Here is a 26,108-nt window from a genome sequence, read left to right as displayed (position 1 = left end):
ACAAAACTCTTCCAGCACACACGCACCTGCGTACAAAACTCTTCCAGCACACACACGCCTGCGTACAAAACTCTTCCAGCACACAGACGCCTGCGTACAAAACTCTTCCAACACACAGACGCCTGCGTACAAAACGCTTCCAGCACACACGCCTGCGTACAAAACTCTTCCAACACACACGCCTGCGTACAAAACTCTTCTAGCACACACACGCCTGCGTACAAAACTCTTCCAGCACACACACGCCTGCGTACAAAACTCTTCCAGCACACACGCCTGTGTACAAAACTCTTCCAGCACACACACGCCTGCGTACAAAACTCTTCCAGCACACACGCGCCTGCGTACAAAACTCTTCCAGCACACACGCACCTGCGTACAAAACTCTTCCAGCACACAGACGCCTGCGTACAAAACTCTTCCAACACACAGACGCCTGCGTACAAAACTCTTCCAGCACACACGCCTGCGTACAAAACTCTTCCAGCACACACGCCTGCGTACAAAACTCCTCCAGCACACACGCGCCTGCGTACAAAACTCTTCCAGCACACACACGCCTGCGTACAAAACTCTTCCAGCACACACACGCCTGCGTACAAAACTCTTCCAGCACACACGCGCCTGCGTACAAAACTCTTCCAGCACACACGCACCTGCGTACAAAACTCTTCCAGCACACACACGCCTGCGTACAAAACTCTTCCAGCACACACACGCCTGCGTACAAAACTCTTCCAACACACAGACGCCTGCGTACAAAACGCTTCCAGCACACACGCCTGCGTACAAAACTCTTCCAACACACACGCCTGCGTACAAAACTCTTCTAGCACACACACGCCTGTGTACAAAACTCTTCCAGCACACACGCGCCTGCGTACAAAACTCCTCCAGCACACACACGCCTACGTACAAAACTCCTCCAGCACACACACGCCTACGTACAAAACTCCTCCAGCACACACGCGCCTGCGTACAAAACTCCTCCAGCACACAAACGCCTGTGTACAAAACTCTTCCAGCACACACACGCGTGTGTACAAAACTCCTCCAGCACACACGCCTGCGTACAAAACTCTTCCAGCACACACGCGCCTGCGTACAAAACTCTTCCAGCACACACACGCCTGCGTACAAAACTCTTCCAGCACACACGCCTGTGTACAAAACTCTTCCAGCACACAGACGCCTGCGTACAAAACTCTTCCAGCACACACGCCTGCGTACAAAACTCTTCCAGCACACACGCCTGCGTACAAAACTCTTCCAGCACACACGCCTGCGTACAAAACTCTTCCAGCACACACGCCTGTGTACAAAACTCTTTCAGCACACACGCGCCTGCGTACAAAACTCTTCCAGCACACACGCGCCTGCGTACAAAACTCTTCCAGCACACACGCACCTGCGTACAAAACTCTTCCAGCACACACACGCCTGCGTACAAAACTCTTCCAGCACACAGACGCCTGCGTACAAAACTCTTCCAACACACAGACGCCTGCGTACAAAACTCTTCCAGCACACACGCCTGCGTACAAAACTCTTCCAGCACACACGCCTGCGTACAAAACTCTTCCAGCACACACACGCCTGCGTACAAAACTCCTCCAGCACACACACGCCTGCGTACAAAACTCCTCCAGCACACAGACGCCTGCGTACAAAACTCCTCCAGCACACACACGCCTGCGTACAAAACTCCTCCAGCACACACACGCCTGCGTACAAAACTCCTCCAGCACACAGACGCCTGCGTACAAAACTCCTCCAGCACACGCGCCTGCGTACAAAACTCTTCCAGCACACACACGCCTGCGTACAAAACTCTTCCAGCACACACACGTCTGCGTACAAAACTCTTCCAGCACACACACGCCTGCGTACAAAACGCTTCCAGCACACAAACGCCTGCGTACAAAACTTTTCCAGCACACACACGCGCCTGCGTACAAAACTCTTCCAGCACCCACACGCTTGTGTACAAAACTCTTCCAGCACACACGCCTGCGTACAAAACTCTTCCAGCACACAGACGCCTGTGTACAAAACTCTTCCAGCACACACGCCTGCGTACAAAACTCTTCCAGCACACACACATCTGCGTACAAAACTCTTCCAGCACACACACGCGCCTGCGTACAAAACTCTTCCAGCACACACGCCTGCGTACAAAACTCTTCCAGCACACACACGCGCCTGCGTACAAAACTCTTCCAGCACACACACGCCTGCGTACAAAACTCTTCCAGCACACACGCCTGCGTACAAAACTCTTCCAGCACACACACCTGCGTACAAAACTCTTCCAGCACACAGACGCCTGCGTACAAAACTCTTCCAACACACACACATCTGCGCACAAAACTCTTCCAGCACACAGACGCCTGCGTACAAAACTCTTCCAGCACACACGCCTGCGTACAAAACTCTTCCAGCACACACACGCCTGTGTACAAAACTCCTCCAGCACACACACGCCTGCGTACAAAACTCCTCCAGCACACACGCGCCTGCGTACAAAACCCTTGCAGCACACAGACGCCTACGTACAAAACTCCTCCAGCACACACGCGCCTGCGTACAAAACTCCTCCAGCACACACACGCCTGTGTACAAAACTCCTCCAGCAAACACACGCCTGCGTACAAAACTCTTCCAGCACACACGCGCCTGCGTACAAAACTCTTCCAGCACACACACGCCTGCGTACAAAACTCTTCCAGCACACACGCCTGTGTACAAAACTCTTCCAGCACACAGACGCCTGCGTACAAAACTCTTCCAGCACACACGCCTGCGTACAAAACTCTTCCAGCACACACGCCTGCGTACAAAACTCTTCCAGCACACACGCCTGCGTACAAAACTCTTCCAGCACACACGCCTGTGTACAAAACTCTTCCAGCACACACGCGCCTGCGTACAAAACTCTTCCAGCACACACGCGCCTGCGTACAAAACTCTTCCAGCACACACGCACCTGCGTACAAAACTCTTCCAGCACACACACGCCTGCGTACAAAACTCTTCCAGCACACAGACGCCTGCGTACAAAACTCTTCCAACACACAGACGCCTGCGTACAAAACTCTTCCAGCACACACGCCTGCGTACAAAACTCTTCCAGCACACACGCCTGCGTACAAAACTCTTCCAGCACACACGCCTGCGTACAAAACTCTTCCAGCACACATGCTGCGTACAAAACTCTTCCAGCACACACACGCCTGCGTACAAAACTCTTCCAGCACACACACGCCTGCGTACAAAACTCTTCCAGCACACACACGCCTGCGTACAAAACTCTTCCAGCACACACACGTCTGCGTACAAAACTCTTCCAGCACACACACGTCTGCGTACAAAACTCCTCCAGCACACACACGCCTGCGTACAAAACTCTTCCAGCACACACACGCCTGTGTACAAAACTCTTCCAGCACACACACGCCTGTGTACAAAACTCTTCCAGCACACACACGTCTGCGTACAAAACTCTTCCAGCACACACACGTCTGCGTACAAAACTCCTCCAGCACACACACGCCTGCGTACAAAACTCCTCCAGCACACACACGCCTGCGTACAAAACTCTTCCAGCACACACACGCCTGTGTACAAAACTCTTCCAGCACACACACGTCTGCGTACAAAACTCTTCCAGCACACACACGTCTGCGTACAAAACTCCTCCAGCACACACACGCCTGCGTACAAAACTCCTCCAGCACACACACGCCTGCGTACAAAACTCTTCCAGCACACACACGCCTGTGTACAAAACTCTTCCAGCACACACACGTCTGCGTACAAAACTCTTCCAGCACACACACGTCTGCGTACAAAACTCCTCCAGCACACACACGTCTGCGTACAAAACTCCTCCAGCACACACGCCTGCGTACAAAACTCTTCCAGCACACACGCGCCTGCGTACAAAACTCCTCCAGCACACACACGCCTGTGTACAAAACTCTTCCAGCACACACGCCTGCGTACAAAACTCTTCCAGCACACACACGCCTGCGTACAAAACTCTTCCAGCACACACACGTCTGCGTACAAAACTCTTCCAGCACACACACGTCTGCGTACAAAACTCTTCCAGCACACACACGCCTGCGTACAAAACTCTTCCAGCACACACACGCCTGCGTACAAAACTCTTCCAGCACACACGCCTGCGTACAAAACTCTTCCAGCACACACGCCTGCGTACAAAACTCTTCCAGCACACACGCCTGCGTACAAAACTCTTCCAGCACACACGCGCCTGCGTACAAAACTCTTCCAGCACACACGCGCCAGCGTACAAAACTCCTCCAGCACACACGCCTGCGTACAAAACTCTTCCAACACACACGTCTGCGTACAAAACTCTTCCAGCACAAACGTGCCTGCGTACAAAACTCTTCCAGCACACAGACGCCTGCGTACAAAACTCTTCCAGCACACACGCCTGCGTACAAAACTCTTCCAGCACACACACGCCTGCGTACAAAACTCCTCCAGCACACACGTCTGCGTACAAAACTCTTCCAGCACACACGCCTGCGTACAAAACTCTTCCAACACACACGTCTGCGTACAAAACTCTTCCAGCACACACGCCTGTGTACAAAACTCTTCCAACACACACGTCTGCGTACAAAACTCTTCCAGCACACACACCTGCGTACAAAACTCCTCCAGCACACACGCCTGCGTACAAAACTCTTCCAGCACACACGCCTGCGTACAAAACTCTTCCAGCACACACGCCTGCGTACAAAACTCTTCCAGCACACAGACGCCTGCGTACAAAACTCTTCCAGCACACACACGTCTGTGTACAAAACTCCTCCAGCACACACGCCTGCGTACAAAACTCCTCCAGCACACACACGCCTGCGTACAAAACTCTTCCAGCACACACGCCTGTGTACAAAACTCTTCCAGCCCACACACGCCTGCGTACAAAACTCTTCCAGCACACACGCCTGTGTACAAAACTCCTCCAGCACACACGCCTGCGTACAAAACTCTTCCAGCACACAGACGCCTGCGTACAAAACTCTTCCAGCACACAGACGCCTGCGTACAAAACTCTTCCAGCACACACACGTCTGTGTACAAAACTCCTCCAGCACACACGCCTGCGTACAAAACTCCTCCAGCACACACACGCCTGCGTACAAAACTCTTCCAGCACACACGCCTGTGTACAAAACTCTTCCAGCACACACACGCCTGCGTACAAAACTCTTCCAGCACACAGACGCCTGCGTACAAAACTCTTCCAGCACACACACGTCTGTGTACAAAACTCCTCCAGCACACACACGTCTGTGTACAAAACTCCTCCAGCACACACGCCTGCGTACAAAACTCTTCCAGCACACACGCCTGTGTACAAAACTCTTCCAGCACACACACGCCTGCGTACAAAACTCTTCCAGCACACACACGCCTGCGTACAAAACTCTTCCAGCACACACGCCTGCGTACAAAACTCTTCCAGCACACACGCCTGCGTACAAAACTCCTCCAGCACACACGCCTGCGTACAAAACTCTTCCAGCACACACGCCTGCGTACAAAACTCTTCCAGCACACACGCCTGCGTCCAAAACTCTTCCAGCACACAGACGCCTGCGTACAAAACTCTTCCAGCACACACACGCCTGCGTACAAAACTCTTCCAGCACACACGCCAGCGTACAAAACTCTTCCAGCACACACGCCTGCGTACAAAACTCTTCCAGCACACACGCCTGCGTACAAAACTCTTCCAGCACACACACGCCTGCGTACAAAACTCCTCCAGCACACACACGCCTACGTACAAAACTCCTCCAGCACACACACGCCTACGTACAAAACTCCTCCAGCACACACACGCCTACGTACAAAACTCTTCCAACACACACGCCTGCGTACAAAACTCTTCCAACACACACGCCTGCGTACAAAACTCTTCCAGCACACACGCCTGCGTACAAAACTCTTCCAACACACACGTCTGCGTACAAAACTCTTCCAACACACACGTCTGCGTACAAAACTCTTCCAGCACAAACGTGCCTGCGTACAAAACTCTTCCAGCACACATGCTGCGTACAAAACTCTTCCAGCACACATGCTGCGTACAAAACTCTTCCAGCACACACGCCTGCGTACAAAAGTCTTCCAGCACACACGCCTGTGTACAAAACTCTTCCAGCACACACGCCTGCGTACAAAAGTCTTCCAGCACACACACGCTTGCGTACAAAACTCCTCCAGCACACACACGCCTGCGTACAAAACTCTTCCAGCACACACACGTCTGCGTACAAAACTCTTCCAGCACACACGCCTGCGTACAAAACTCTTCCAGCACACACACGCCTGCGTACAAAACTCCTCCAGCACACACACGCCTGCGTACAAAACTCTTCCAGCACACACGCCTGCGTTCAAAACTCTTCCAGCACACAGACGCCTGCGTACAAAACTCTTCCAGCACACAGACGCCTGCGTACAAAACTCTTCCAGCACACACACGCCTGCGTACAAAACTCTTCCAGCACACACGCCTGCGTACAAAACTCTTCCAGCACACACACGCCTGCGTACAAAACTCTTCCAACACACACGCCTGCGTACAAAACTCTTCCAGCACACACGCCTGTGTACAAAACTCCTCCAGCACACACACGCCTGTGTACAAAACTCTTCCAACACACACGCCTGCGTACAAAACTCTTCCAGCACACACGCCTGTGTACAAAACTCCTCCAGCACACACGCCTGCGTACAAAACTCTTCCAGCACAAACGTGCCTGCGTACAAAACTCTTCCAGCACACATGCTGCGTACAAAACTCTTCCAGCACACATGCTGCGTACAAAACTCTTCCAGCACACACACGCCTGCGTACAAAACTCCTCCAGCACACACACGCCTGCGTACAAAACTCTTCCAGCACACACACGTCTGCGTACAAAACTCCTCCAGCACACACACGCCTGCGCACAAAACTCTTCCAGCACACACACGCCTGCGTACAAAACTCTTCCAACACACACGCCTGCGTACAAAACTCTTCCAGCACACACGCCTGTGTACAAAACTCCTCCAGCACACACACGTCTGCGTACAAAACTCTTCCAGCACAAACGTGCCTGCGTACAAAACTCTTCCAGCACACATGCTGCGTACAAAACTCTTCCAGCACACACGTCTGTGTACAAAACTCCTCCAGCACACACGCCTGCGTACAAAACTCTTCCAGCACACACACGTCTGTGTACAAAACTCCTCCAGCACACACGCCTGCGTACAAAACTCTTCCAGCACACACGCCTGTGTACAAAACTCTTCCAGCACACACACGCCTGCGTACAAAACTCCTCCAGCACACACACGCCTGCGTACAAAACTCCTCCAGCACACACGCCTGCGTACAAAACTCCTCCAGCACACACGCCTGCGTACAAAACTCTTCCAGCACACACACGCCTGCGTACAAAACTCTTCCAGCACACACACGTCTGCGTACAAAACTCTTCCAGCACACACGCGCCTGCGTACAAAACTCTTCCAGCACACACGCCTGCGTACAAAACTCTTCCAGCACACACGCCTGTGTACAAAACTCCTCCAGCACACACGCCTGCGTACAAAACTCTTCCAGCACACACGCCTGCGTACAAAACTCTTCCAGCACACACACGTCTGCGTACAAAACTCTTCCAGCACACACGCGCCTGCGTACAAAACTCTTCCAACACACACACGTCTGCGTACAAAACTCTTCCAGCACACACGCGCCTGCGTACAAAACTCTTCCAGCACACAGACGCCTGCGTACAAAACTCTTCCAGCACCCACGCCTGCGTACAAAACTCTTCCAGCACACACACCTGCGTACAAAACTCTTCCAGCACACACACCTGCGTACAAAACTCTTCCAGCACACACACGTCTGTGTACAAAACTCCTCCAGCACACACGCCTGCGTACAAAACTCTTCCAGCACACACGCCTGCGTACAAAACTCTTCCAGCACACACACGCCTGTGTACAAAACTCTTCCAGCACACACACGCCTGTGTACAAAACTCTTCCAGCACACACACGTCTGCGTACAAAACTCTTCCAGCACACACACGTCTGCGTACAAAACTCCTCCAGCACACACACGCCTGCGTACAAAACTCCTCCAGCACACACACGCCTGCGTACAAAACTCTTCCAGCACACACACGCCTGTGTACAAAACTCTTCCAGCACACACACGTCTGCGTACAAAACTCTTCCAGCACACACACGTCTGCGTACAAAACTCCTCCAGCACACACACGCCTGCGTACAAAACTCCTCCAGCACACACACGCCTGCGTACAAAACTCTTCCAGCACACACACGCCTGTGTACAAAACTCTTCCAGCACACACACGTCTGCGTACAAAACTCTTCCAGCACACACACGTCTGCGTACAAAACTCCTCCAGCACACACACGTCTGCGTACAAAACTCCTCCAGCACACACGCCTGCGTACAAAACTCTTCCAGCACACACGCGCCTGCGTACAAAACTCCTCCAGCACACACACGCCTGTGTACAAAACTCTTCCAGCACACACGCCTGCGTACAAAACTCTTCCAGCACACACACGCCTGCGTACAAAACTCTTCCAGCACACACACGTCTGCGTACAAAACTCTTCCAGCACACACACGTCTGCGTACAAAACTCTTCCAGCACACACACGCCTGCGTACAAAACTCTTCCAGCACACACACGCCTGCGTACAAAACTCTTCCAGCACACACGCCTGCGTACAAAACTCTTCCAGCACACACGCCTGCGTACAAAACTCTTCCAGCACACACGCCTGCGTACAAAACTCTTCCAGCACACACGCGCCTGCGTACAAAACTCTTCCAGCACACACGCGCCAGCGTACAAAACTCCTCCAGCACACACGCCTGCGTACAAAACTCTTCCAACACACACGTCTGCGTACAAAACTCTTCCAGCACAAACGTGCCTGCGTACAAAACTCTTCCAGCACACAGACGCCTGCGTACAAAACTCTTCCAGCACACACGCCTGCGTACAAAACTCTTCCAGCACACACACGCCTGCGTACAAAACTCCTCCAGCACACACGTCTGCGTACAAAACTCTTCCAGCACACACGCCTGCGTACAAAACTCTTCCAACACACACGTCTGCGTACAAAACTCTTCCAGCACACACGCCTGTGTACAAAACTCTTCCAACACACACGTCTGCGTACAAAACTCTTCCAGCACACACACCTGCGTACAAAACTCCTCCAGCACACACGCCTGCGTACAAAACTCTTCCAGCACACACGCCTGCGTACAAAACTCTTCCAGCACACACGCCTGCGTACAAAACTCTTCCAGCACACAGACGCCTGCGTACAAAACTCTTCCAGCACACACACGTCTGTGTACAAAACTCCTCCAGCACACACGCCTGCGTACAAAACTCCTCCAGCACACACACGCCTGCGTACAAAACTCTTCCAGCACACACGCCTGTGTACAAAACTCTTCCAGCCCACACACGCCTGCGTACAAAACTCTTCCAGCACACACGCCTGTGTACAAAACTCCTCCAGCACACACGCCTGCGTACAAAACTCTTCCAGCACACAGACGCCTGCGTACAAAACTCTTCCAGCACACAGACGCCTGCGTACAAAACTCTTCCAGCACACACACGTCTGTGTACAAAACTCCTCCAGCACACACGCCTGCGTACAAAACTCCTCCAGCACACACACGCCTGCGTACAAAACTCTTCCAGCACACACGCCTGTGTACAAAACTCTTCCAGCACACACACGCCTGCGTACAAAACTCTTCCAGCACACAGACGCCTGCGTACAAAACTCTTCCAGCACACACACGTCTGTGTACAAAACTCCTCCAGCACACACACGTCTGTGTACAAAACTCCTCCAGCACACACGCCTGCGTACAAAACTCTTCCAGCACACACGCCTGTGTACAAAACTCTTCCAGCACACACACGCCTGCGTACAAAACTCTTCCAGCACACACACGCCTGCGTACAAAACTCTTCCAGCACACACGCCTGCGTACAAAACTCTTCCAGCACACACGCCTGCGTACAAAACTCTTCCAGCACACACACGCCTGCGTACAAAACTCTTCCAGCACACACGCCAGCGTACAAAACTCTTCCAGCACACACGCCTGCGTACAAAACTCTTCCAGCACACACGCCTGCGTACAAAACTCTTCCAGCACACACACGCCTGCGTACAAAACTCCTCCAGCACACACACGCCTACGTACAAAACTCCTCCAGCACACACACGCCTACGTACAAAACTCCTCCAGCACACACACGCCTACGTACAAAACTCTTCCAACACACACGCCTGCGTACAAAACTCTTCCAACACACACGCCTGCGTACAAAACTCTTCCAGCACACACGCCTGCGTACAAAACTCTTCCAACACACACGTCTGCGTACAAAACTCTTCCAACACACACGTCTGCGTACAAAACTCTTCCAGCACAAACGTGCCTGCGTACAAAACTCTTCCAGCACACATGCTGCGTACAAAACTCTTCCAGCACACATGCTGCGTACAAAACTCTTCCAGCACACACGCCTGCGTACAAAAGTCTTCCAGCACACACGCCTGTGTACAAAACTCTTCCAGCACACACGCCTGCGTACAAAAGTCTTCCAGCACACACACGCTTGCGTACAAAACTCCTCCAGCACACACACGCCTGCGTACAAAACTCTTCCAGCACACACACGTCTGCGTACAAAACTCTTCCAGCACACACGCCTGCGTACAAAACTCTTCCAGCACACACACGCCTGCGTACAAAACTCCTCCAGCACACACACGCCTGCGTACAAAACTCTTCCAGCACACACGCCTGCGTTCAAAACTCTTCCAGCACACAGACGCCTGCGTACAAAACTCTTCCAGCACACAGACGCCTGCGTACAAAACTCTTCCAGCACACACACGCCTGCGTACAAAACTCTTCCAGCACACACGCCTGCGTACAAAACTCTTCCAGCACACACACGCCTGCGTACAAAACTCTTCCAACACACACGCCTGCGTACAAAACTCTTCCAGCACACACGCCTGTGTACAAAACTCCTCCAGCACACACACGCCTGTGTACAAAACTCTTCCAACACACACGCCTGCGTACAAAACTCTTCCAGCACACACGCCTGTGTACAAAACTCCTCCAGCACACACGCCTGCGTACAAAACTCTTCCAGCACAAACGTGCCTGCGTACAAAACTCTTCCAGCACACATGCTGCGTACAAAACTCTTCCAGCACACATGCTGCGTACAAAACTCTTCCAGCACACACACGCCTGCGTACAAAACTCCTCCAGCACACACACGCCTGCGTACAAAACTCTTCCAGCACACACACGTCTGCGTACAAAACTCCTCCAGCACACACACGCCTGCGCACAAAACTCTTCCAGCACACACACGCCTGCGTACAAAACTCTTCCAACACACACGCCTGCGTACAAAACTCTTCCAGCACACACGCCTGTGTACAAAACTCCTCCAGCACACACACGTCTGCGTACAAAACTCTTCCAGCACAAACGTGCCTGCGTACAAAACTCTTCCAGCACACATGCTGCGTACAAAACTCTTCCAGCACACACGTCTGTGTACAAAACTCCTCCAGCACACACGCCTGCGTACAAAACTCTTCCAGCACACACACGTCTGTGTACAAAACTCCTCCAGCACACACGCCTGCGTACAAAACTCTTCCAGCACACACGCCTGTGTACAAAACTCTTCCAGCACACACACGCCTGCGTACAAAACTCCTCCAGCACACACACGCCTGCGTACAAAACTCCTCCAGCACACACGCCTGCGTACAAAACTCCTCCAGCACACACGCCTGCGTACAAAACTCTTCCAGCACACACACGCCTGCGTACAAAACTCTTCCAGCACACACACGTCTGCGTACAAAACTCTTCCAGCACACACGCGCCTGCGTACAAAACTCTTCCAGCACACACGCCTGCGTACAAAACTCTTCCAGCACACACGCCTGTGTACAAAACTCCTCCAGCACACACGCCTGCGTACAAAACTCTTCCAGCACACACGCCTGCGTACAAAACTCTTCCAGCACACACACGTCTGCGTACAAAACTCTTCCAGCACACACGCGCCTGCGTACAAAACTCTTCCAACACACACACGTCTGCGTACAAAACTCTTCCAGCACACACGCGCCTGCGTACAAAACTCTTCCAGCACACAGACGCCTGCGTACAAAACTCTTCCAGCACCCACGCCTGCGTACAAAACTCTTCCAGCACACACACCTGCGTACAAAACTCTTCCAGCACACACACCTGCGTACAAAACTCTTCCAGCACACACACGTCTGTGTACAAAACTCCTCCAGCACACACGCCTGCGTACAAAACTCTTCCAGCACACACGCCTGCGTACAAAACTCTTCCAGCACACACACGCCTGCGTACAAAACTCTTCCAGCACACACACGTCTGTGTACAAAACTCTTCCAGCACACACGCCTGCGTACAAAACTCTTCCAGCACACACACGCCTGCGTACAAAACTCTTCCAGCACACACACGTCTGTGTACAAAACTCTTCCAGCACACACGCCTGCGTACAAAACTCTTCCAGCACACACACGCCTGCGTACAAAACTCTTCCAGCACACACACGCCTGCGTACAAAACTCTTCCAGCACACAGACGCCTGCGCACAAAACTCTCCCAGCACACACGCCTGCGTACAAAACTCTTCCAGCACACACGCCTGCGTACAAAACTCTTCCAGCACACAGACGCCTGCGTACAAAACTCTTCCAGCACACAGACGCCTGCGTACAAAACTCTCCCAGCACACACGCCTGCGTACAAAACTCTTCCAGCACACACGCCTGCGTACAAAACTCTTCCAGCACACAAACGCCTGCGTACAAAACTCTTCCAGCACACACACGTCTGCGTACAAAACTCTTCCAGCACACACGCGCCTGTGTACAAAACTCCTCCAGCACACACGCCTGCGTACAAAACGCTTCCAGCACACACACGCCTGTGTACAAAACTCTTCCAGCACACACACGCCTGCGTACAAAACTCTTCCAACACACACGCCTGCGTACAAAACTCCTCCAGCACACACACGCCTGTGTACAAAACTCCTCCAGCACACACACGCCTGTGTACAAAACTCTTCCAGCACACACGCCTGTGTACAAAACTCTTCCAGCACACAGACGCCTGCGTACAAAACTCTTCCAGCACACACACGCCTGCGTACTAAACTCTTCCAGCACACACGCCTGCGTACAAAACTCTTCCAGCACACAGACGCCTGCGTACAAAACTCTTCCAGCACACACACGTCTGCGTACAAAACTCTTCCAGCACACACGCCTGCGTACAAAACTCTTCCAGCACACACGCCTGCGTACAAAACTCTTCCAGCACACATGCTGCGTACAAAACTCTTCCAGCACACAGACGCCTGCGTACAAAACTCTTCCAGCACACACACGCCTGCGTACAAAACTCTTCCAGCACACACGCCTGCGTACAAAACTCTTCCAGCACACACGCCTGCGTACAAAACTCTTCCAGCACACACACGCCTGCGTACAAAACTCTTCCAGCACACACACGCCTACGTACAAAACTCTTCCAACACACACGCCTGCGTACAAAACTCTTCCAACACACACGCCTGCGTACAAAACTCTTCCAGCACACACGCCTGCGTACAAAACTCTTCCAACACACACGTCTGCGTACAAAACTCTTCCAACACACACGTCTGCGTACAAAACTCTTCCAGCACAAACGTGCCTGCGTACAAAACTCTTCCAGCACACATGCTGCGTACAAAACTCTTCCAGCACACACGCCTGCGTACAAAAGTCTTCCAGCACACACGCCTGTGTACAAAACTCTTCCAGCACACACGCCTGCGTACAAAAGTCTTCCAGCACACACACGCTTGCGTACAAAACTCCTCCAGCACACACACGCCTGCGTACAAAACTCTTCCAGCACACACACGTCTGCGTACAAAACTCTTCCAGCACACACGCCTGCGTACAAAACTCTTCCAGCACACACACGCCTGCGTACAAAACTCCTCCAGCACACACACGCCTGCGTACAAAACTCTTCCAGCACACACGCCTGCGTTCAAAACTCTTCCAGCACACAGACGCCTGCGTACAAAACTCTTCCAGCACACAGACGCCTGCGTACAAAACTCTTCCAGCACACACACGCCTGCGTACAAAACTCTTCCAGCACACACACGCCTGCGTACAAAACTCTTCCAACACACACGCCTGCGTACAAAACTCTTCCAGCACACACGCCTGTGTACAAAACTCCTCCAGCACACACACGCCTGTGTACAAAACTCTTCCAACACACACGCCTGCGTACAAAACTCTTCCAGCACACACGCCTGTGTACAAAACTCCTCCAGCACACACGCCTGCGTACAAAACTCTTCCAGCACAAACGTGCCTGCGTACAAAACTCTTCCAGCACACATGCTGCGTACAAAACTCTTCCAGCACACATGCTGCGTACAAAACTCTTCCAGCACACACACGCCTGCGTACAAAACTCCTCCAGCACACACACGCCTGCGTACAAAACTCTTCCAGCACACACACGTCTGCGTACAAAACTCCTCCAGCACACACACGCCTGCGCACAAAACTCTTCCAGCACACACACGCCTGCGTACAAAACTCTTCCAACACACACGCCTGCGTACAAAACTCTTCCAGCACACACGCCTGTGTACAAAACTCCTCCAGCACACACACGTCTGCGTACAAAACTCTTCCAGCACAAACGTGCCTGCGTACAAAACTCTTCCAGCACACATGCTGCGTACAAAACTCTTCCAGCACACACGTCTGTGTACAAAACTCCTCCAGCACACACGCCTGCGTACAAAACTCTTCCAGCACACACACGTCTGTGTACAAAACTCCTCCAGCACACACGCCTGCGTACAAAACTCTTCCAGCACACACGCCTGTGTACAAAACTCTTCCAGCACACACACGCCTGCGTACAAAACTCCTCCAGCACACACACGCCTGCGTACAAAACTCCTCCAGCACACACGCCTGCGTACAAAACTCCTCCAGCACACACGCCTGCGTACAAAACTCTTCCAGCACACACACGCCTGCGTACAAAACTCTTCCAGCACACACACGTCTGCGTACAAAACTCTTCCAGCACACACGCGCCTGCGTACAAAACTCTTCCAGCACACACGCCTGCGTACAAAACTCTTCCAGCACACACGCCTGTGTACAAAACTCCTCCAGCACACACGCCTGCGTACAAAACTCTTCCAGCACACACGCCTGCGTACAAAACTCTTCCAGCACACACACGTCTGCGTACAAAACTCTTCCAGCACACACGCGCCTGCGTACAAAACTCTTCCAACACACACACGTCTGCGTACAAAACTCTTCCAGCACACACGCGCCTGCGTACAAAACTCTTCCAGCACACAGACGCCTGCGTACAAAACTCTTCCAGCACCCACGCCTGCGTACAAAACTCTTCCAGCACACACACCTGCGTACAAAACTCTTCCAGCACACACACCTGCGTACAAAACTCTTCCAGCACACACACGTCTGTGTACAAAACTCCTCCAGCACACACGCCTGCGTACAAAACTCTTCCAGCACACACGCCTGCGTACAAAACTCTTCCAGCACACACACGCCTGCGTACAAAACTCTTCCAGCACACACACGTCTGTGTACAAAACTCTTCCAGCACACACGCCTGCGTACAAAACTCTTCCAGCACACACACGCCTGCGTACAAAACTCTTCCAGCACACACACGTCTGTGTACAAAACTCTTCCAGCACACACGCCTGCGTACAAAACTCTTCCAGCACACACACGCCTGCGTACAAAACTCTTCCAGCACACACACGCCTGCGTACAAAACTCTTCCAGCACACAGACGCCTGCGCACAAAACTCTCCCAGCACACACGCCTGCGTACAAAACTCTTCCAGCACACACGCCTGCGTACAAAACTCTTCCAGCACACAGACGCCTGCGTACAAAACTCTTCCAGCACACAGACGCCTGCGTACAAAACTCTCCCAGCACACACGCCTGCGTACAAAACTCTTCCAGCACACACGCCTGCGTACAAAACTCTTCCAGCACACAAACGCCTGCGTACAAAACTCTTCCAGCACACACACGTCTGCGTACAAAACTCTTCCAGCACACACGCGCCTGTGTACAAAACTCCTCCAGCACACACGCCTGCGTACAAAACGCTTCCAGCACACACACGCCTGTGTACAAAACTCTTCCAGCACACACACGCCTGCGTACAAAACTCTTCCAACACACACGCCTGCGTACAAAACTCCTCCAGCACACACACGCCTGTGTACAAAACTCCTCCAGCACACACACGCCTGTGTACAAAACTCTTCCAGCACACACGCCTGTGTACAAAACTCTTCCAGCACACAGACGCCTGCGTACAAAACTCTTCCAGCACACACACGCCTGCGTACTAAACTCTTCCAGCACACACGCCTGCGTACAAAACTCTTCCAGCACACAGACGCCTGCGTACAAAACTCTTCCAGCACACAGACGCCTGCGTACAAAACTCTTCCAGCACACACACGTCTGCGTACAAAACTCTTCCAGCACACACGCCTGCGTACAAAACTCTTCCAGCACACACGCCTGCGTACAAAACTCTTCCAGCACACACACGCCTGCGTACAAAACTCTTCCAGCACACACACGCCTGTGTACAAAACTCTTCCAGCACACACGCGCCTGCGTACAAAACTCTTCCAGCACACACGCGCCTGCGTACAAAACTCTTCCAGCACACACACGCCTGTGTACAAAACTCTTCCAGCACACACACGCCTGCGTACAAAACTCTTCCAGCACACACACGCCTGCGTACAAAACTCCTCCAGCACACACACGCCTGCGTACAAAACTCTTCCAGCACACACACGCCTGCGTACAAAACTCTTCCAGCACACAGACGCCTGCGTACAAAACTCTTCCAGCACACACACGCCTGCGTACAAAACTCTTCCAGCACACACGCCTGCGTACAAAACTCTTCCAGCACACATGCCTGCGTACAAAACTCCTCCAGCACACACACGCCTGCGTACAAAACTCCTCCAGCACACACACGCCTGTGTACAAAACTCTTCCAGCACACAGACGCCTGCGTACAAAACTCTTCCAGCACACACGCCTGTGTACAAAACTCCTCCAGCACACACGCCTGTGTACAAAACTCTTCCAGCCCACACACGCCTGCGTACAAAACTCTTCCAGCACACACACGCCTGTGTACAAAACTCTTCCAGCACACAGACGCCTGCGTACAAAACTCTTCCAGCACACACGCCTGTGTACAAAACTCCTCCAGCACACACGCCTGTGTACAAAACTCCTCCAGCACACACACGTCTGCGTACAAAACTCTTCCAGCACACACACTCCTGTGTACAAAACTCTTCCAGCACACAGACGCCTGCGTACAAAACTCTTCCAGCACACACACTCCTGTGTACAAAACTCTTCCAGCACAGACGCCTGCGTACAAAACTCTTCCAGCACACGCACCTGCGTACAAAAAACTCTTCCAGCACACACGCCTGTGTACAAAACTCTTCCAGCACACACACGCCTGCGTACAAAACTCTTCCAGCACACACGCCTGCGTACAAAACTGTTCCAGCACACACACACCTGCGTACAAAACTCTTCCAGCACACAGACGCCTGCGTACAAAACTCTTCCAGCACACGCGCCTGCGTACAAAACTCTTCCAGCACACACACGCCTGTGTACAAAACTCTTCCAGCACACACACGCCTGTGTACAAAACTCTTCCAGCACACACACGCCTGCGTACAAAACTCTTCCAGCACACACACGTGCGTACAAAACCCTTGCAGCACACACTGCCCTGTGTACAAAACTCTTCCAGCACACACGCCTGCGTACAAAACTCTTCCAGCACACACACGTCTGCGTACAAAACTCTTCCAGCACACACGCCTGCGTACAAAACTCTTCCAGCACACACACGCCTGCGTACAAAACTCTTCCAGCACACACGCCTGCGTACAAAACTCTTCCAGCACACACGCCTGCGTACAAAACTCTTCCAGCACACACACGCCTGCGTACAAAACTCTTCCAGCACACACACGCCTGCGTACAAAACTCTTCCAGCACACATGCCTGCGTACAAAACTCTTCCAGCACACGCGCCTGCGTACAAAACTCTTCCAGCACACATGCCTGTAACTTCCATGCAGCCTCCGCACACTCCCTGCTGTGCCGATTCTGATAGCAAAGTGTGCAGAGAGGGGTGTCAGGCTGCTCTGCAGGACACCTGGTACCGAACAGGACCACATCCTTTGCGGAATGCTGACTAATAAGACACCTAGAGTGATAGAGATATGGAGGTTGCCATATTTATTTCCTTATAAACAATACCAGGCATCCCTGCTGATCTCTTTGGCTGCAGTAGGGTCTGAATCACACCCCTGAAACAAGCATGTAGCTAATAGTCACACTTCAGTTTGTTTCTGCAAGGCAGGAAGTTATCTGGTGGTCCGCGGACACAACTCGGGGCACTGGAATGTTGGGACATCCTCAGAAAACTCTAGTGAAGTTTGGGGGGGCACAGGAAGGATTTGCGACACAGATGGGGGCATTGGGGACACTAAATACTTTGCAGCGCCCGCTATCAGACACACCTACTTTCTGCCGACTGAGTTATGGCTCCACCCATCGGGGAGGACACTGTACAGAGTTCAGAGATGATCACATCATCCTGCCCGTCTAATCGATTGGCTCGGTCAGACAAAGATATCGAGCTGCACTTGCACTGGTTTTGCCTGAAGTCCGGTCTACATGAAGCAAAGCTATGCGTACACAGCTGATATCCCTTGTTGTAAATCGATTGGGAAACACTGAATGTTCAACCTCCTTGCACTAAGCAGAAATCTGATCCAAAATTCACCGCACTGCTACCTCTGTGCTGCGTACCGCTTAATAGTTTTCACAGCTTCGTGACCGCTAGCCGCGTTCTAATCTATCGCACTCTGCCAACAGAAACCGTCATCCGTCCATGCAACCCTAATCAATTTTCCATCAATATTTCAATCAAAAAAACAAATATGGAGAGACCTATTTTTTTAGGCTTGCTAGAGGTAAAGTTATAAAATGTAACATCTAATCGTGCTTGTACGTTCAATAAATGTGCGATCAATCAGCAATAAAAATTGGGAGGGTTTATCTGCGGTATGCCAGGAATTCAGATATAAAACACAACATAAACCTAAAATAATTTCCAATAAATGTCTGGAGATGTGCTTTGTACCGACTGCTTCTCCTCTGGGGTGCAAAGAAGGGAACTCGGGGTGTAACAGGGTGCAAATAGGGGAACTCGGGGTGCAGAGTGGGTGACTTAGAGTGTACTGGAGGCAAGGAAGTAAACTCAGGGGTACCAGGGTGCAGAGTGGGTGACAGAGGGTACCGGGCGGCAAGGAAGTAAACTCAGGGGTACCAGGGTGCAGAGGCGGGAACTCAGGGGTATTGGGGTGCAGAGTAATGACCAGTAGGGGGCACACTACTGTATCTGGCTGCAGCAGTGTTGTGCTCCCCGCTATACAGCACAAGCGACTCATCTTCCTCCAGGAACTTGACAATCGCCACCACGAATCACTGATCTATCACGGAATGAGTTGCAAGAGATCAAGGTACCAAAGTCGGATATTATGTCCTAAGGAACGTGAAGAGATAGGCAGAATGTTTCCACTGCCAGGGAATACAATAGAAACCACCGGAAAATATCCAATCTGGCGGACTACAAAGGCCAGGGACCACCGTAGACTTATAATAGTTACAAAAAAAAAAAAAGTCTATAGGACTTTACCCATCTGCACTTTTCAAAAAGATAAAATAAAGATTTTATTGCCGTCTGTGTCATGGAGGAAGGATATATATTCCATCACCTATTATAACTCATAATGGCGAAAGAAGGAACCTGTAGGAAAATAAAGGTGGTGTTAAATTGTGGAAACTGGCAATCCAGTGCTGGTGCAGTTCCGGTTATAACAGACAATCTATGACTAGTATCACATAACCAGGTCAGGGCACACAGCCAGGGGAACGCACAGAGAAGCATCCCTGCACCGGCTCCCTGACACGGCATCATCCTTGTGCAGCGCTGCCCCCCGCTAGCACAAATCACAGGTGCTCCAGGGCATGCGCTGCATATTGAGTCAGCAGATCGGCTGCTTTGGTCTGCGAGGTTCTGGAGTACCTGTAGAAGTCATTTTGCCGGCGTTTTGAATCAACCTGGCAGGGCGAAGCGATTGGCTGCGGTTCCCACCACTGGGGGGTTGGACCTGATCAGAGGGCGACGAGTCTACTGTGCTTATCCTTGGAGGAAGAGACAGAAGAGGCATTAGTGAGGACTCCGGACTTACTGGAGGCTGATGTCATGGCTGGCTGGTCCGGGGTCACTGAGATCTGACACAACACCCTGCATTACCAGAATTCCAGGAGAAAACACAGGGCTAGTGATCTGTGACACCGGCGGTGACGTCTGTAGTGATGACCCGGAGACACCACCACTGCTGCCGCTCTCATCTGCTGCACACACAGCACCAATAACACCACACACTCCACCATCAACAAGAAATAGACTGCAACCAGGAGACATTCATCCAAACACAAACCAAACGTATGAGGCATGGAAGCAATGTGGGGGGAGTGTGTGATCAGTGCTGGGGGCAGTATAGGATAACAGCATGCAGTGTGTGATCAGAGCAGGGGGCAGTATAGGATAGCAGTGCAGTGTGTGATCAGAGCAGGGGGCAGTATAGGATAGCAGTGCAGTGTGTGATCAGTGCTGGGGGCAGTATAGGATAGCAGTGCAGTGTGCGATCAGTGCTGGGGGCAGTATAGGATAGCAGTGCAGTGTGTGATCAGTGCTGGGGGCAGTATAGGATAGCAGTGCAGTGTGTGATCAGTGCTGGGGGCAGTATAGGATAGCAGTGCAGTGTGTGATCAGTGCTGGGGGCAGTATAGGATAGCAGTGCAGTGTGTGATCAGTGCAGGGGGCAGTATAGGATAGCAGTGCAGTGTGTGATCAGTGCAGGGGGCAGTATAGGATAGCAGTGCAGTGTGTGATCAGTGCAGGGGGCAGTATAGGATAGCAGTGCAGTGTGTGATCAGTGCAGGGGGCAGTATAGGATAGCAGTGCAGTGTGTGATCAGTGCAGGGGGCAGTATAGGATAGCAGTGCAGTGTGTGATCAGTGCAGGGGGCAGTATAGGATAGCAGTGCAGTGTGTGATCAGAGCAGGGGTTGTGGCAGGGGCAGCAGTGGTGCGATCAGTGCAGGGGGCAGCAGTAGTGTGTGATCAGTGCAGGGGGCAGTAGTAGTGTGATCAGTGCAGGGGGCAGCAGTAGTGTGATCAGTGCAGGGGGCAGTATAGGATAGCAGTGCAGTGTGCGATCAGTGCTTGGGGCAGTATAGGATAGCAGTGCAGTGTGTGATCAGTGCAGGGGGCAGTATAGGATAGCAGTGCAGTGTGTGATCAGTGCAGGGGGCAGTATAGGATAACAGCATGCAGTGTGTGATCAGTGCTGGGGGCAGTATAGGATAGCAGTGCAGTGTGTGATCAGTGCTGGGGGCAGTATAGGATAGCAGTGCAGTGTGTGATCAGTGCAGGGGTTGTGGTAGTGCAGTGTGTGATCAGTGCAGGGGTTGTGGTAGTGCAGTGTGTGATCAGTGCAGGGGTTGTGGTAGTGCAGTGTGTGATCAGTGCAGGGGTTGTGGTAGTGCAGTGTGTGATCAGTGCAGGGGGCAGTATAGGATAACAGCATGCAGTGTGTGATCAGAGCAGGGGGCAGTATAGGATAACAGTGCAGTGTGTGATCAGTGCTGGGGGCAGTATAGGATAGCAGTGCAGTGTGTGATCAGAGCAGGGGGCAGTATAGGATAGCAGTGCAGTGTGTGATCAGTGCAGGGGGCAGTATAGGATAACAGTGCAGTGTGTGATCAGTGCTGGGGGCAGTATAGGATAACAGTGCAGTGTGTGATCAGTGCAGGGGGCAGTATAGGATAACAGTGCAGTGTGTGATCAGTGCAGGGGACAGTATAGGATAACAGCATGCAGTGTGTGATCAGTGCTGGGGGCAGTATAGGATAGCAGTGCAGTGTGTGATCAGTGCTGGGGACAGTATAGGATAGCAGTGCAGTGTGTGATCAGTGCTGGGGACAGTATAGGATAGCAGTGCAGTGTGTGATCAGTGCTGGGGACAGTATAGGATAGCAGTGCAGTGTGTGATCAGTGCTGGGGACAGTATAGGATAGCAGTGCAGTGTGTGATCAGTGCAGAGTGCAGTATAGGATAACAGCATGCAGTGTGTGATCAGTGCAGGGGACAGTATAGGATAACAGTGCAGTGTGTGATCAGTGCTGGGGGCAGTATAGGATAGCAGTGCAGTGTGTGATCAGTGCTGGGGGCAGTATAGGATAACAGTGCAGTGTGTGATCAGTGCTGGGGGCAGTATAGGATAACAGTGCAGTGTGTGATCAGTGCAGGGGACAGTATAGGATAGCAGTGCAGTGTGTGATCAGTGCAGAGTGCAGTATAGGATAACAGCATGCAGTGTGTGATCAGTGCAGGGGACAGTATAGGATAACAGTGCAGTGTGTGATCAGTGCTGGGGGCAGTATAGGATAGCAGTGCAGTGTGTGATCAGTGCAGGGGACAGTATAGGATAACAGTGCAGTGTGTGATCAGTGCTGGGGGCAGTATAGGATAGCAGTGCAGTGTGTGATCAGTGCAGGGGTTGTGGTAGTGCAGTGTGTGATCAGTGCAGGGGGCAGTATAGGATAACAGCATGCAGTGTGTGATCAGTGCAGGGGGCAGTATAGGATAGCAGTGCAGTGTGTGATCAGTGCTGGGGGCAGTATAGGATAGCAGTGCAGTGTGTGATCAGTGCAGGGGACAGTATAGGATAACAGTGCAGTGTGTGATCAGTGCAGGGGGCAGTATAGGATAGCAGTGCAGTGTGTGATCAGTGCAGGGGGCAGTATAGGATAGCAGTGCAGTGTGTGATCAGTGCAGGGGGCAGTATAGGATAACAGTGCAGTGTGTGATCAGTGCAGGGGGCAGTATAGGATAGCAGTGCAGTGTGTGATCAGTGCAGGGGGCAGTATAGGATAGCAGTGCAGTGTGTGATCAGTGCAGGGGGCAGTATAGGATAACAGTGCAGTGTGTGATCAGTGCAGGGGACAGTATAGGATAACAGCATGCAGTGTGTGATCAGTGCAGGGGGCAGTATAGGATAGCAGTGCAGTGTGTGATCAGTGCAGGGGGCAGTATAGGATAACAGTGCAGTGTGTGATCAGTGCAGGGGACAGTATAGGATAACAGCATGCAGTGTGTGATCAGAGCAGGGGGCAGTATAGGATAGCAGTGCAGTGTGTGATCAGTGCAGGGGGCAGTATAGGATAGCAGTGCAGTGTGTGATCAGTGCAGGGGGCAGTATAGGATAGCAGTGCAGTGTGTGATCAGTGCAGGGGGCAGTATAGGATAGCAGTGCAGTGTGTGATCAGTGCTGGGGGCAGTATAGGATAGCAGTGCAGTGTGTGATCAGTGCAGGGGGCAGTATAGGATAGCAGTGCAGTGTGTGATCAGTGCAGGGGGCAGTATAGGATAGCAGTGCAGTGTGTGATCAGTGCAGGGGACAGTATAGGATAACAGTGCAGTGTGTGATCAGTGCTGGGGGCAGTATAGGATAGCAGTGCAGTGTGTGATCAGTGCAGGGGTTGTGGTAGTGCAGTGTGTGATCAGTGCAGGGGGCAGTATAGGATAACAGCATGCAGTGTGTGATCAGTGCAGGGGGCAGTATAGGATAACAGCATGCAGTGTGTGATCAGTGCTGGGGGCAGTATAGGATAGCAGTGCAGTGTGTGATCAGTGCAGGGGGCAGTATAGGATAACAGCATGCAGTGTGTGATCAGTGCAGGGGGCAGTATAGGATAACAGCATGCAGTGTGTGATCAGTGCTGGGGGCAGTATAGGATAGCAGTGCAGTGTGTGATCAGTGCAGGGGGCAGTATAGGATAGCAGTGCAGTGTGTGATCAGTGCAGGGGGCAGTATAGGATAGCAGTGCAGTGTGTGATCAGTGCAGGGGACAGTATAGGATAACAGTGCAGTGTGTGATCAGTGCTGGGGGCAGTATAGGATAGCAGTGCAGTGTGTGATCAGTGCAGGGGTTGTGGTAGTGCAGTGTGTGATCAGTGCAGGGGGCAGTATAGGATAACAGCATGCAGTGTGTGATCAGTGCTGGGGGCAGTATAGGATAGCAGTGCAGTGTGTGATCAGTGCTGGGGGCAGTATAGGATAGCAGTGCAGTGTGTGATCAGTGCAGGGGGCAGTATAGGATAACAGCATGCAGTGTGTGATCAGTGCTGGGGGCAGTATAGGATAGCAGTGCAGTGTGTGATCAGTGCAGGGGTTGTGACACTGCAGTGTGTGATCAGTGCAGGGGTTTTGGCAGTGCAGTAGTGTGACCAGTGTAGGGGGCAGTAGTGTGATCAGCGCAGGGGTTGTGGCAGGGGCAGTAGTGTGATCAGTGCAGGGGTTGTGGCAGGGGCAGTAGTGTGATCAGTGCAGGGGTTGTGGCAGGGGCAGCAGTAGTGTGATCAGTGCAAGGGCAGCAGTAGTGCGATCAGTGCAGGGGGCAGCAGTAGTGCGATCAGTGCAGGGGGCAGCAGTAGTGCGATCAGTGCAGGGGGCAGCAGTAGTGCGATCAGTGCAGGGGGCAGCAGTAGTGCGATCAGTGCAGGGGGCAGCAGTAGTGCGATCAGTGCAGGGGGCAGCAGTAGTGCGATCAGTGCAGGGGGCAGCAGTAGTGCGATCAGTGCAGGGGGCAGCAGTAGTGCGATCAGTGCAGGGGGCAGCAGTAGTGCGATCAGTGCAGGGGGCAGCAGTAGTGTGATCAGTGCAGGGGGCAGCAGTAGTGTGATCAGTGCAGGGGGCAGCAGTAGTGTGATCAGTGCAGGGGGCAGCAGTAGTGTGATCAGTGCAGGGGGTAGCAGTAGTGTGATCAGTGCAGGGGACTGTAGAAGTGTGATCAGTGCAGGGGGCAGTAGTAGTGTGATCAGTGCAGGGGGCAGCAGTAGTGTGATCAGTGCAGGGGGCAGCAGTAGTGTGATCAGTGCAGGGGGCAGCAGTAGTGTGATCAGTGCAGGGGGCAGCAGTAGTGTGATCAGTGCAGGAGGCAACAGTAGTGCGATCAGTGCAGGGGCTGCAGTAGTGCGATCAGTGCAGGGGGCAGCAGTAGTGTGATCAGTGCAGGAGGCAGTAGTAGTGTGATCAGTGCAGGGGGCAGCAGTAGTGTGAGCAGTGCAGGGGGCAGCAGTAGTGCGATCAGTGCAGGGGTCAGCAGTAGTGTGATCAGTGCAGGGGGCAGCAGTAGTGTGATCAGTGCAGGGGGCAGCAGTAGTGTGATCAGTGCAGGGGGCAGCAGTAGTGCGATCAGTGCAGGGGTCAGCAGTAGTGTGATCAGTGCAGGGGGCAGCAGTAGTGTGATCAGTGCAGGGGGCAGCAGTAGTGTGATCAGTGCAGGGGCAGTAGTAGTGTGTGATCAGTGCAGGGGGCAGCAGTAGTGTGAGCAGTGCAGGGGGCAGCAGTAGTGTGATCAGTGCAGGGGGCAGCAGTAGTGTGATCAGTGCAGGGGCAGTAGTAGTGTGTGATCAGTGCAGGGGCAGTAGTAGTGTGTGATCAGTGCAGGGGCAGTAGTAGTGTGTGATCAGTGCAGGGGCAGTAGTAGTGTGTGATCAGTGCAGGGGCAGTAGTAGTGTGTGATCAGTGCAGGGGGCAGCAGTAGTGTGATCAGTGCAGGGGGCAGCAGTAGTGTGATCAGTGCAGGGGGCAGCAGTAGTGTGAT

The 26,108-nt window shown here is 52.5% G+C and overlaps 1 protein-coding gene across 3 annotated transcripts in view; it reads right to left on the bottom strand.

Moving 5' to 3' along the window:
• MTOR (mechanistic target of rapamycin kinase) overlaps window positions 1-26,108 on the bottom strand; it is a 347,943-nt gene that overhangs the window by 318,651 nt on the left and 3,184 nt on the right. Inside the window, exon 2 of one of the 3 annotated variants that reach the window (XM_068238758.1) lies at window positions 20,459-20,577. The exons of the other annotated variants lie outside the window; for them this stretch is intronic. Within the exon in view, the coding sequence (XP_068094859.1) occupies window positions 20,459-20,471 (13 nt within the window). The 5' untranslated portion in view covers window positions 20,472-20,577. The remainder of the gene's footprint in view (window positions 1-20,458; window positions 20,578-26,108) is intronic. 3 annotated transcript variants of the gene reach the window in all.

The sequence above is a fragment of the Hyperolius riggenbachi genome, chromosome 6, assembly GCF_040937935.1.
Source record: "Hyperolius riggenbachi isolate aHypRig1 chromosome 6, aHypRig1.pri, whole genome shotgun sequence".
In the NCBI taxonomy this organism is placed as follows: Eukaryota; Metazoa; Chordata; class Amphibia; order Anura; family Hyperoliidae; genus Hyperolius; species Hyperolius riggenbachi.
The sequence above is the reverse complement of the archived record's forward strand: the minus strand, read 5'-3'. Positions and strand labels throughout refer to the sequence as shown.